At 42.0% G+C, this 13063-nt stretch overlaps 1 protein-coding gene across 1 annotated transcript in view; it reads left to right on the forward strand.

The window, feature by feature from the left end:
• IPO9 (importin 9) overlaps positions 1–13063 on the forward strand; it is a 58425-nt gene that overhangs the window by 19563 nt on the left and 25799 nt on the right. The window contains exons 11-12 of the mRNA XM_083173228.1: positions 1188–1286; positions 1374–1480. Of these exons, the coding sequence (XP_083029354.1) occupies positions 1188–1286; positions 1374–1480 (206 nt within the window). The remainder of the gene's footprint in view (positions 1–1187; positions 1287–1373; positions 1481–13063) is intronic.

A 13063-nucleotide genomic window follows, 5' to 3' on the forward strand; every position in this document is an offset into this window, starting at 1 on the left:
TGCGTAACAATGTGTGGAGTGCCGTGTGTCCGGCGTCTGTACTTTGCTTTACACGGGCACCCACCAAGCATCTATTAAGAGGCTGATCCAGACACCCCCCTGAGTTACAGAGAAAAAAAATAATATATATATATATATATATATTATATATCCATATCCCTACATCAGACATGTCCAAACTGTGGCCCTCCAGCTGTTGTGAATCTACAAGCCCCATCATGCCTTGCCACAGTTTTGCTATCAGGGAATGCTAAAACTAGGGCAAGGCATGCTGGGATGTGTAGTTTCACAACAGCTGGAGGGCCACAGTTTGGACATGTCTGATGTAGGGATATGGATATATAATATATATATATATATATATATTATTTTTTTTCTCTGTAACTCAGGGGGGTGTCTGGATCAGCCTCTTAATAGATGCTTGGTGGGTGCCCGTGTAAAGCAAAGTACAGACGCCGGACACACGGCACTCCACACATTGTTACGCAAAGAGATAAGTCAGTTTAATAGCAACGTTTCAATACAGGAGTTGTATTGTCATCATGCAACAGCTATACAATAAAAACAGATTTAAATAACTCACCCATGTTCCTTGCGGCGTCCGGCATCACCACTCTCATGTACGGAAAGCGCAACTTGATCCAATGGGACCATGCCGGCAGCCAATGTGAGATGTGTACATATCACCATGGCCATAACAAATGAACATGCTGGTTTGTCTGTGTTTATGAATTAATGTCTGTCCATTATACTGCTACGTTGTGTGTTTGTTATGTACCTGTTTTGTTTTTTATGTTTCATAAGTTGTTGTTAGTGTGGCCCTAGTGATATGTACACGTCACACGTGCCGGCATGGTGCCATTTGACCAATGATGTCTTGATAGTGCCAATAATGTCATTTCATATGAAATCCTGGAGTGCCACCTGATTTTCCTGACTACCTAAAAGGACCACAAGGCCCAGACAGGAAGGCACCGGCTCAGTAACCATCCACATCCGCTTTGGAGTGCAGGACCGCCTATATATATATATATATATATATATATATATATATATATATATATATATATATATATATTATAGCAAAACATTAATAAAGTTTGTTTGTCATAATACAAAATATATAGAAATTTGTTTTTTTCTTGTCTGTTGCTGGAATCACTACATACTGCATTTATTTATATTAGATAAAGGTTTGGACCGCTAACCCACAGCAGTTTGTTGAGGATGAAGATGATGACACATTTTCTTACACTGTCCGCATAGCTGCACAAGATCTTCTGCTAGTGAGTGATCACTCATTTGTGAAGTACAATGCACTGATTTTGTTTTCCTGGCAATACTTCAATCTTCTGTTTTTCATCTATTTCCAGGCAGTGTCCAGTGAGTTCCAGAACGAGAGTGCGGTTGCTCTTGCAGCTGCTGCAACACGTCACCTCCAGGAGGCTGAGCAGATAAAGACACAAGGTGCTGAGAACTGGTAAGCAGATCTTCCTTGCTGCATAACCATGCCAAGATAGATTTTAGTAATTTCTGCTTATGTGATTTAGAGGGGGAAAGTTGTACACAAATTTGTATACAAAGTTTGGTTTAAAATGAATGCAATGGATAAATTACCTCCATGTTTAGTAATTTGTCCTAGAAATTCTATTTTGTATTTTTTGTTAGTTCCCAAAACGCATTCAAATTAGTTCAATAATGAATATAGTTTGGAGGAAAAGTATAGCAATTACAGCTTTTTACTAGGTACAGTGCACCCGGAAAGTATTCAGTGTTTCACATTTTGTTATGATACTTCCTTATTCCAGTATGGAATCAATTCATTTTTTACCCCTCAAAATTCTACACCCATTACCCCATAATAACAAAGTGTAGAGTTTTTCGGAGATATTTGGAAATGTATTACAAATAAAAAACTAAGGCTGTAACATAACTAGGTTTCTAGGGATCAAAGCAATTGGACGTTTGATTCAAAAGCTTTTTCATGGACAGTTCTGGGCTATTCTTTTTTTATTTCTAAATAAATTAGGCAAGCAAAAGGTCGCCAGTTAATTCCAAGAGTGTCATTTGTATCTTATTGCAAGTAAAAAATGTCAAACAAAATCTGTCAGAGATGATAGTGGGAACCTTTGGTTTGGCCAAATCAACAGTTTGATACATTCTGGAATAAAACCATTGGAGCTGGGCAACACATAAAGGCCTTGAGGTCTATGGCAGGCAGTGTATGGTTGATTGTAAGATCCTTTCATTGGTAAAGAAAAACACCTTCACCTCATTCATCAGAGTGAAGGACACTCTCTCCAAGAGGTATGCATATAATTATTCAAGTCTACCCTTAAATAGAGAACTTCACAAGGACAATACAGAGGTGTCACCACAAGGTGCCAACCCTGCATAAGCTTCAACAATAGGAAGGCCAGATTACACTTGCCAACAAACATTTAAAAAAAGCCAGACTGCATTCTTTAAACAGGTAAAACTAAGATAAACCTGTATCCGATTATTGGAAGAAAATATGCATAGAGAAGGCTTGGAATGGCTCATGATCTGAAGTATACCACATCCTAAAAAACCTTGTGGAGGCAGTGTTCTAGTATGGGAATGCATGTCTTATAATGCCGCCAGGTCACTAGTGTTGTGACAGAAGCAGCTGAATGAATACCAAAATGTATAGAGATATACTGTCTGCTCAGATTCAGCCAAGTTCATTGGACAGTGCTTTACAGTACAGATGGACAATGGGCCAAAACATATTGTAACCCAGGAGTGTTACCGAGACTAGCTTTGTCTTAAGTGAAATTCATGCTCAAAGGCAGAAAGACACCCATACAAGCAATAACTGAAGACAGCTGCAGTAAAGGCCTGGCAAAACATAACATCATAAAACTCAGCATTTGGTGTTTAGTTTATTCAATTTATATTTGTGCCCATGAAAATATGTGACTATAAAAATAGATGCAGTTCATGGGGGTTTTTTACCACATCTTGATATGCACCAAAACCCGCACAGCGGATTTTCACTGCGGGTTTATCGCCCGCAAAAGCTGGCGATACCCCATACAAGCCTATGGACTCCTTAATGCACCCATGCTGCCTCGAACGGACAACCCCCACCTGTGTCCAGGCAGCACAGAGCTGTACTGCCTGGATCTGTGACCTCCTCCTCCCTGCACTTCCGGGTGCAGGGAGGAGGAAGAGAGCACACACGCATGCAGCAGCCCCAGGTAATCGAGGGAGGGGGAGCCGTCGGCACTCGCAGCACATCGCCGGCAAGATCGCAAAGGACAGCTCTTAAAGCAAGAGCTGTCCTTTGCTATAATTATCGCATATGTTAGAGCATATGCGATAATTAGGTCTGCGGTAGCCGGTGATGTTTTATTCAATATTTTTTCAACTCCATGGTGCTAATTTCAATAGTTTTGGGTGTCTTTTTCCCATCTAATCTGGGAAAGTATATATGCCCAAACAATTGTCCGGATTCAATGGTGTTTGAGTGCCCATGTAAACATGTCACGTCAAAACAGGCAGGTTTTGGCCACATAAAATGGGTAAAGCTGTCAAAAATTCTTTGGCCGTCCAAATAGCGCGCACCGCACGAAAATAAATATCTCCTGGAATTGCTCCATTTTCCGCACACTAGTGGAAGCTTCAGGTTAATGCCATTGAATCAGCAACCTTGAAGTGGCTGATTCAATGGCATTTGAAGTCTGATTTAAAGTCTGTACTTCAATTACATGTCAGTTGTTTCATTTAAAATCCAATGTCTTGGCTTACAGAGCCAAAACCATGAAAATTGTCTGTGTCCAAATATATACTTTAAAGTATCTTTTTATCCAGAGTGTTTCACATTTCTCTCAAGTTTGTATGCAGTTATGGTGTGTACACACGGTCAGATGTGCCTTCAGATACTATCCACGATCAGATCAGATCGTGGATAGTTTCTGAAGGCACATCCGATTTGCATACAAGTCTGACTATATAGTGCAGATCTGCACTATATAGTCAAGGCAGACAAGACTTTCTGCCTTGCGATACATGAACGCGCATCGGAATCGGATCGGGATCTGAAGGGTTAAAACCCTTGAGATCTGCATCCGATTCCGATCCGATGTTGACTATATCGTCCACATCGGAAGGCAAAAAGTACTGTGTGCACACACCATTAAATTCTTTCCCATGATCATAGTTTATGATACATCTCTGATATATTAGTGTGTGTGTGTATATATTGTGACTCATTGTAATATTAAAGACAAATATATATATATTTTACTCTGTTCCTTATGCGCCGACCAAACAGCACAGTGCTGTTTGGTCGGCTCACAAGGAACAGAGTAAAGTATCATTTTTGAGGAAGGCACCACAGAATGTCCCCTTATCAGCAGCAGTGCCGAACTACCGGTGCCTTCCAAAAGAAGATACAGCAAGTATTTTCACGGTGCAGGTGGCACTCATGGGGGGAGGTACTTGATATTAAATGAGAAGCTGACACCGTTGCAGCTGGTGCTAACAGTTTCGGAATGTTTAATTCCTTCGTCAGAGTATGAGTACTCCAACGAAGGAATTAAACATTCACTGTGCCTGGTCCAAATTCAATATTCAACACATGCCTGCATGCATACAGAGAAGACCAGCACCAGTCCGTTTTCAATTTTATATATGCAATTTATTGTCCTCACAGGACATCTCCATGCTTTAAGTATTCAACTCAGCATAATCAATAGACACCCAACAGGCAATACGATAAGCACATCGTCCTCGACGGCCGTTTCAGTGCCCTAAGCACCTTTGTCAAGAGGGGTCATCAAACAAAAAGCACCTGGAGATGCCTTATAAAGAGCCTCCCACACCAACTCACCTGCTTGCAATCAGTACTGACCTCCGACATCCCTGTCACATTCTCTGCCGCCCGCCCCCACATGCACGCACCGGATGTAACTCTCGATGGGCGGAACCAATGCTCACAGTATCATGTAGCGGGGACTAGCAAAGGGTTCCTAGGTGCCGGAAGTCATCACTAGAGCAGCGTGCACATTGCTATGGTTACCCGTTGCCACCGCAGCATTTATGTACATACAACATAACATTCTCATTACATATAAAGTGCATAATTGTATCTAAATGCTAAAGTTCTTAATAGTGCATTCAAACATTTTAGCCATGATTGTAGCAGCATTAAGAAAAATATGCATATATATAAGTAGAGCTATGCCGGAACAGTAATACTATAATCCACAATTTACATATACAGACAAAACAACATATCAACAAACAGACAAACATCGGTGCAGTGCTATATTAAACATATCAACAGCTACAACCAAGGATTGTATACTGGTGACTCTCGATGTCACCAGCTTATACACAAATATCACACACGAGGAGGGCATCGGTGCAGTGCGAGATATCCTCAGTGCCAGTCCTTTTTATAAAGGACCACCTATTGAATTTTTGGTTTTGTTGATGGAATTGGTTTTGAATAAGAATTATTTTTTGTTCAATAACTCATTTTTTTTCTGCATCGTCGTGGGACGCTATAGTTTATAGTTATGAATATAGTTATTGTATTACTGTTCCGGCATTTCTTTACTTATATATATTATTTTTATTAATGTTTTTCTTAATGCTGCTACAATCATGGCTAAAATGTTTGAATGCACTATTAAGCACTTTAGCATTTAGATACAATTATGCACTTTATATGTAATGAGAATGTTATGTTGTATGTACATAAATGCTGCTGTGGTAACGGGTAACCATAGCAAAGTGCACGCTGCTCTAGTGACGACTTCCAGCACCTAGGAACCCTTTGCTAGTCCCCGCTACATGATATTGTGAGCATTTCCGGTGCTGCGTGCATGTGGGGGCGGGCGGCAGAGAATGTGACAGATGTCGGAGGTCAGTACTGATTGCAAGCAGGTGAGTTGGTGTGAGAGGCTCTGATGACCCCTGTTGACAAAGGTGCTAAGGTCACCTAAACGGCCGTCGAGGACGATGTGCGATAAGTATTGCCTGTTGGGTGTCTATTGGGTGTATGCTGAGTTGAATACTCAAAGCATGGAGATGTCCTGTGAGGACAATAAATTGCATATATAAAATTGAAAACGGACTGGTGCTGGTCTTCTCTGTATGCATGCAGGGATTTGTTGAAATATGTGTGTGTGTGTGTGTGTGTGTGTGTATATATGTATATAGCAATGTAGTAGGGGCGGCACTCCAAGCAGATGGTTTAAAACTAAACAGTTCAGCAATGATGCGGTGCCCTCCAGTATGTGACAGTGTTGCTGACACCGATGTATGGTTGTGGGGGACGGCGGCACTCGCAAAATGAAGACACAGGAGAAAGTGGTCTCCTGTGTCTTCATTTTGCGAGTGCCGCCGTCCCCCACAACCATATATATATCGATTCATCGCGCCCTACGTGCGCTCTACACACAGTCGTAAAGGGCTGCGCCCCCTTAATTTGTGAACTTTTGTATTGTGTGAAATATGGTTAGAATTGTATGGAAGATGCCCTGTATTGCAGCTTGAGTTATAGGTGAAATGTGTTAAACAGAGAGCATATGATTTGGAAGGGGGTGTGTATTGTTTTGTTTAATTAAAAAGCTATTACAGAGTAAGATGTACATGATAGTGTGGAGGGTACAGTGACATTTGTGGGTGTGTGCGTGCGTGTTTAGGTGTGTGTGTGTGTGCGCAATAGTATAGTAGGGCGTTTTTGAGTCAGCGGCTCCCCACTGGCAGAGGTCACGACACAGGAAAACAGGAGACTGGGTAGTTATAGGGGTGTGTGGGCATAAGGGGGACTAAAGAGGAGAGTGGGGGACATTGTGCAGCTTCTGCCAGTGGGTGAGGGTCCAGCGTGGCAGCCAGGGCTGCGGAGTCGAGGAGTCTGAGTCTGAGGAAATTTAGAGTACCCGGAGTCGGCAAACAATGCTCCGACTCCGAAAATTATAATTAATGACTTCTCTACTGTAAGAATAAAGACCAATGCATGCAGTGCCTCACATAACCGCAAAACGAACACGTTAAGTGACTGTGAAAAAGCATGCTTTTCATGTGCTTCACTATGACACGCAACGCACAATTCGGAGCACCAATACTTATAAATGTGTTCTCCCTTGTAGTTTACAACTTATTTCCAACGTTCAATAAGGTTTTCAATACCTCGTTGGTAGAAATCACCTGGTGTAGACTCGAAAAATTAATTCAACCAAGCTCTCCCACCATACGCACAACATCTTTTTACGTGGATGAAGATCTTGTTTCATGCGCGGGGTCGTTTGTTTACCTTGGCTAAGCCATTCCTTACGCTGGTTCATATTGATGTACAGGCACCATTTTTCGTCGCCAGTAACAATTCGGTAAAGAAATCGTTCCTTGTGTCAATGAATTGAACAGTGACGAGCAAGCAAACCAGCGGAGATTGTGGCTCGTTGATTTTTGTTGTCGTCACAAAGCATGCGGAACTCATGCTCCACACTTCTGAACCTTTCCTATTGAGTGAAGATTCTTCTCTATAGCTAGAAGAGCTTAGAAGGACTTGATTTAGCAGCTTCTTGGATTCAACTGTTAGTGTTTATATTTATTTGAAAACCTGCATGCCTGCTTGTCTGTATGAGGGTAGACATGTGTAAATGTTTCTGGAAGAAACGGTCTATCCTAGGTTTTTAAGTGTGGTGCAAGGAATGTATCAAATACATTCGCATATTAATACAGAGGAATCTGAGTCGGGGTCAGAAATACGAGGGGTCGGAGTCGGAACATTTATCTACCGACTCCACAGCCCTGGTGGCAGCACAGGAGTACAGGATGGTGGCCCTGAGTCAGTGTCTTCTCCTACTGGGTGGTAGTTAGGGTGCATGAGAGCAGGAGGCTGGGCTATGAGGCATGATGCTATGCTCCGTGTTCCGGCACCTTAAAAAAAATTGAAACTTGATCGGTTCTCCTTTGCCATCAATGTAGGACAACCATATGGTCCTCCCACACCGATGGCAAAAGTATTCAACATCGGCCATAAACCATCGATTATTTGAAATCGTTGATGTTCCCTAGAACTGGGCATCCCTAGAACTGGAGGAGGGTAGGGGACAGTATGCAGCTCCCGGCAGTGGGTGAGCGTCTCCTCCCACTGGGAGGGAGTGAGGGTGCATGAGAGAAGGAGGCTGTATAATTGTGGTATGTGGGCAAGCCATTGATCAAAGTTGTGGCCCTGTGCAGAGGACCGTGGGGACACTTCTGGCAGTGGGGGAACCTGCAGCGCGGCAGCCAGGGCTGGATTTCCCACCTAGGGGCAGCACCTGCTTGTGGCGGTACAGGATCCCCCATTCTCATGGGGGTCTGTGAAATGCGGGAGCAGGGGTCTGCTGGGGGGGGGGGTTTGCGGGAAGGTGGTCAGGGGGCCCGCAAATTGCAGGAGGGGGGTGGTGCGGGGGTCTGCGAAACGCGGGTGGGAGGGAGCGTGAATCGCAGGAAGGGGGGGGTTGGGGGTGCGTGAATCATGGGAGGGGGGATCGCGGGGGTGCTTGAATCGCTGGAGGGGGCTTGAGGGTGCAGTGGGGGAGGGGGTGGAGCAGGGGGGGTCCCGCTCACCTACACCATGGTGGATGGTGGGCATGTCCTGTAGCCCTGGCTGGGCGGGGGGAGGTGATGTCAAGGGGGTGGTGTTGTGTATCACACTGGTCTTTTCCCTGGGGGTTGCGGTTTGTGTAGAGCGCTGGGCGGGAACGTTATACACACAGGGGATGAGTGACAGATCTGGCTAAATATATAAGAGATTCTACAAAAGATAATGTGAAAATGGTTAGGGCAGAACATCTGTCAAACAGTAATGTAGGTATCTTAATATGAGCTCAGGCAGATTCCTTCCATGGATCATAAAGGTAAATTATTATTTTTAGATCCACATGTTTACTACTGTAAATACACTTCATAATTTTTTCTATCATTTCTTTAACCGTATTGTTTGTTTGAATGAATGTAGCCACAGATAGTGGGGACAATAAAGGGAGAGAAGCGGTCATGGAACCTGCATGATGCAATACCATCGCACAATGCCGGAGCGAGGTTACAGGGATTAGTGTAGACCAGGCTTTCCCAACCACGGTCCTCAAGGCACACCAACCGTGCAGATTTTAGTGATATCCAGGCTTGAGCACAGGTGACTTCATTAGTACCTGAGTGATTCTGATTAAACCATCTGTGCTGAAGCCTGGATATCACTGAAACCTGCACTGTTGGTGTGCCTTGAGGACCGTGGTTGGGAAAGCCTGGTGTAGGGTTTTGGCCGGAAACATGAATCCGCTATGAACAGCAACTATACTGCTAATAGGTGAGTACTGTTTCTTCCTGCATTATGATGAACTCCTTGTGCTCAGCTCCCATACAGGATGGACGATGGTGACAGAGTGTATTCCATAATAGATGTAGTGTAGATGTAGTGTTCCAAATTGGTCCCCGGCCCAGATTGTCGGGATTTGTGCATTTCTGCGCATGTGCAAACCCTACGTTTGGGGTAAAGAAAAGATAACTCTTTTTTTGGGGGCACTTTCTTAAATTATTATACTTTTACTGTCATAACATATAAGGGATAATCCAAAACATCAAACAGTGAATATTTTGGGAGTATGCAGGCTGTTTAAGAGGAAATTTGGGCAGTTGGGGAGAGAGAGAGAAAAGGGGAAAGTAATATGTAATTTTTAATTGTTTTTAATGCTTATGGGATGGATTGGGTATGTGGTATCCACAAGACTGTGATATTATAGGTCAACACACATATTTAAAAATGGTGAATGTTTCAGGTTGTCCATGCGTGGGGTTCCTTAGAATTCCCTGGACAATTGATCTTTTTGGCTGATTTTTTTTGTTTTTTTCAATGCTCTGTGGCTGTGCAATATTCTTATTGCTTACTGGGATATTGTCCCATATAGCAAAAAAACTTGTGATAATGTGAATATTTAAAATGCTAAGTGATATTAAAATGGCGATAATGTTCTTATACAGTGGTGACGGCCACTATGACAGGAAACCCATTAAATTGGCGCAAGTTCGTCTGAGATTTGAATATTTGGGAAATCAGATGTGCACCCCTAGGGTCCCAACTGTCCCGTGTTTACCCGTGTGCCCGTAGGGCAGTGAACGGGTTAAACAGTACACAGATTCAGGGGCCGCTAATTGGGGGCAACAGAAGAAAGAAAACTGGGATCTGCTTTTGGGGCTCAGCTCCTGGATCACCCCTGATGGAAATGCCAGCGCAGGGGGTCACTCTTTGGCTGGCCGCAATGAGAGTCCCTTAGCGAGAGTAATAAGATTGAGATAATAGCACAAATAGAATTCAGCAGGTATTGGTCAGCTATGTATGTACTATAACAATGTTGTAAATAGTTATAATCTATCTTCAATATTCCACAATGTGTTCATACAAATTGCAAAGATGCAATGATTTACTAAGCCTTTGAACGCACAAATATATGTTTGGGAATAATAATTTCTACCAATAGCTGAAAGAAAAGAACCTGCTGGTATCAATCTCTCACAAAAAGAAATACTATAAAAAAAAATTTTTGTACATCTCTGTGATCACAGTGATATGGATTTTGTGATCATTACATCCCTTAATAATTACTCAGACATTAATATCCATTTGCTCATACTTCGAAAAACAGGTACTCAATATACACTATCCAATTCAGACTCATCCAATTTCTTGGGCGATCTATATTGCTTTAAGTACCTCTCACTATATTGTATATGCACACTGCGGGCACCATTACTCTCACTTACATAGTACATGAGGAATATGCATAGGTTTAGGTTTGACCAAGGTCCTTATAACTGGTCAAACAGAGACATTTGTTCATACAAATACTTAGACATCACGTCCCAAACCATGGCATATTACTTATCCTTCTGATGTGAGTTCTGTCTGTGCTTAAATAGCCCCTGGGTCCTCTCTGTGGCCGTCTTTCCACCCTGCTGTACGCGCGTTTCGCCGAGTAGGCTTGTTCACCAGTGTGGTGAACAAGCCTACTCGGCGAAACGCGCGTACAGCAGGGTGGAAAGACGGCCACAGAGAGGACCCAGGGGCTATTTAAGCACAGACAGAACTCACATCAGAAGGATAAGTAATATGCCATGGTTTGGGACGTGATGTCTAAGTATTTGTATGAACAAATGTCTCTGTTTGACCAGTTATAAGGACCTTGGTCAAACCTAAACCTATGCATATTCCTCATGTACTATGTAAGTGAGAGTAATGGTGCCCGCAGTGTGCATATACAATATAGTGAGAGGTACTTAAAGCAATATAGATCGCCCAAGAAATTGGATGAGTCTGAATTGGATAGTGTATATTGAGTACCTGTTTTTCGAAGTATGAGCAAATGGATATTAATGTCTGAGTAATTATTAAGGGATGTAATGATCACAAAATCCATATCACTGTGATCACAGAGATGTACAAAAAATTTTTTTTATAGTATTTCTTTTTGTGAGAGATTGATACCAGCAGGTTCTTTTCTTTCAGCTATTGGTAGAAATTATTATTCCCAAACATATATTTGTGCGTTCAAAGGCTTAGTAAATCATTGCATCTTTGCAATTTGTATGAACACATTGTGGAATATTGAAGATAGATTATAACTATTTACAACATTGTTATAGTACATACATAGCTGACCAATACCTGCTGAATTCTATTTGTGCTATTATCTCAATCTTATTACTCTCGCTAAGGGACTCTCATTGCGGCCAGCCAAAGAGTGACCCCCTGCGCTGGCATTTCCATCAGGGGTGATCCAGGAGCTGAGCCCCAAAAGCAGATCCCAGTTTTCTTTCTTCTGTTGCCCCCAATTAGCGGCCCCTGAATCTGTGTACTGTTTAACCCGTTCACTGCCCTACGGGCACACGGGTAAACACGGGACAGTTGGGACCCTAGGGGTGCACATCTGATTTCCCAAATATTCAAATCTCAGACGAACTTGCACTCTGCATAACCTAGCGCATGGGCACCAATTTAATGGGTTTCCTGTCATAGTGGCCGTCACCACTGTATAAGAACATTATCGCCATTTTAATATCACTTAGCATTTTAAATATTCACATTATCACGAGTTTTTTTGCTATATGGGACAATATCCCAGTAAGCAATAAGAATATTGCACAGCCACAGAGCATTGAAAAAAACAAAAAAATCAGCCAAAAAGATCAATTGTCCAGGGAATTCTAAGGAACCCCACGCATGGACAACCTGACTGGAACAAGCTGAAACATTCACCATTTTTAAATATGTGTGTTGACCTATAATATCACAGTCTTGTGGATAACACATACCCAATCCATCCCATAAGCATTAAAAACAATTAAAAATTACATACAGGTCGAGTATCCCGTATCCGAATATCCGTTATCCGAATTATTCCGAAATACGGACATTCCAGAAAGTGAAAAAACATTTTTTTTTTGCTAAAAACTCACTGGGGACATGATATGTAACTGGCACTATATATGTGCAAGACAATGATTGCTTGGCATTCAAATTCAGTGCTGAGATAGTACACACATTTTGTTTCACGTTTTGAAACCTTGTTTTTTGAACAATTAAAATATATTTGTGTGTATTTTATGTGGTAATAAAATATATTTGTGTGTATATTATGTGTTTATACAGCATAAATGCAAGATACTTCAAAATACATCATTGAAATATTAAAATATTCCGAAATACGGAATAATCCGTTATCCAAAATTCTCCTGGTCCCGAGCATTTTGGATACGGGATACTCAACCTGTATTACTTTCCCCTTTTCTCTCTCTCTCCCCAACTGCCCAAATTTCCTCTTAAACAGCCTGCATACTCCCAAAATATTCACTGTTTGATGTTTTGGATTATCCCTTATATGTTATGACAGTAAAAGTATAATAATTTAAGAAAGTGCCCCCCAAAAAAGAGTTATCTTTTCTTTACCCCAAACGTATGGTTATCCATAACTCTGGGGAGCACCACCAACTAGTATATGGTTTTGTATTTATATCTCTAATGGCATAAAAGTTGGTACTAAACTAT

The sequence above is a fragment of the Crinia signifera genome, chromosome 2, assembly GCF_055691185.1.
Source record: "Crinia signifera chromosome 2, ASM5569118v1, whole genome shotgun sequence".
In the NCBI taxonomy this organism is placed as follows: Eukaryota; Metazoa; Chordata; class Amphibia; order Anura; family Myobatrachidae; genus Crinia; species Crinia signifera.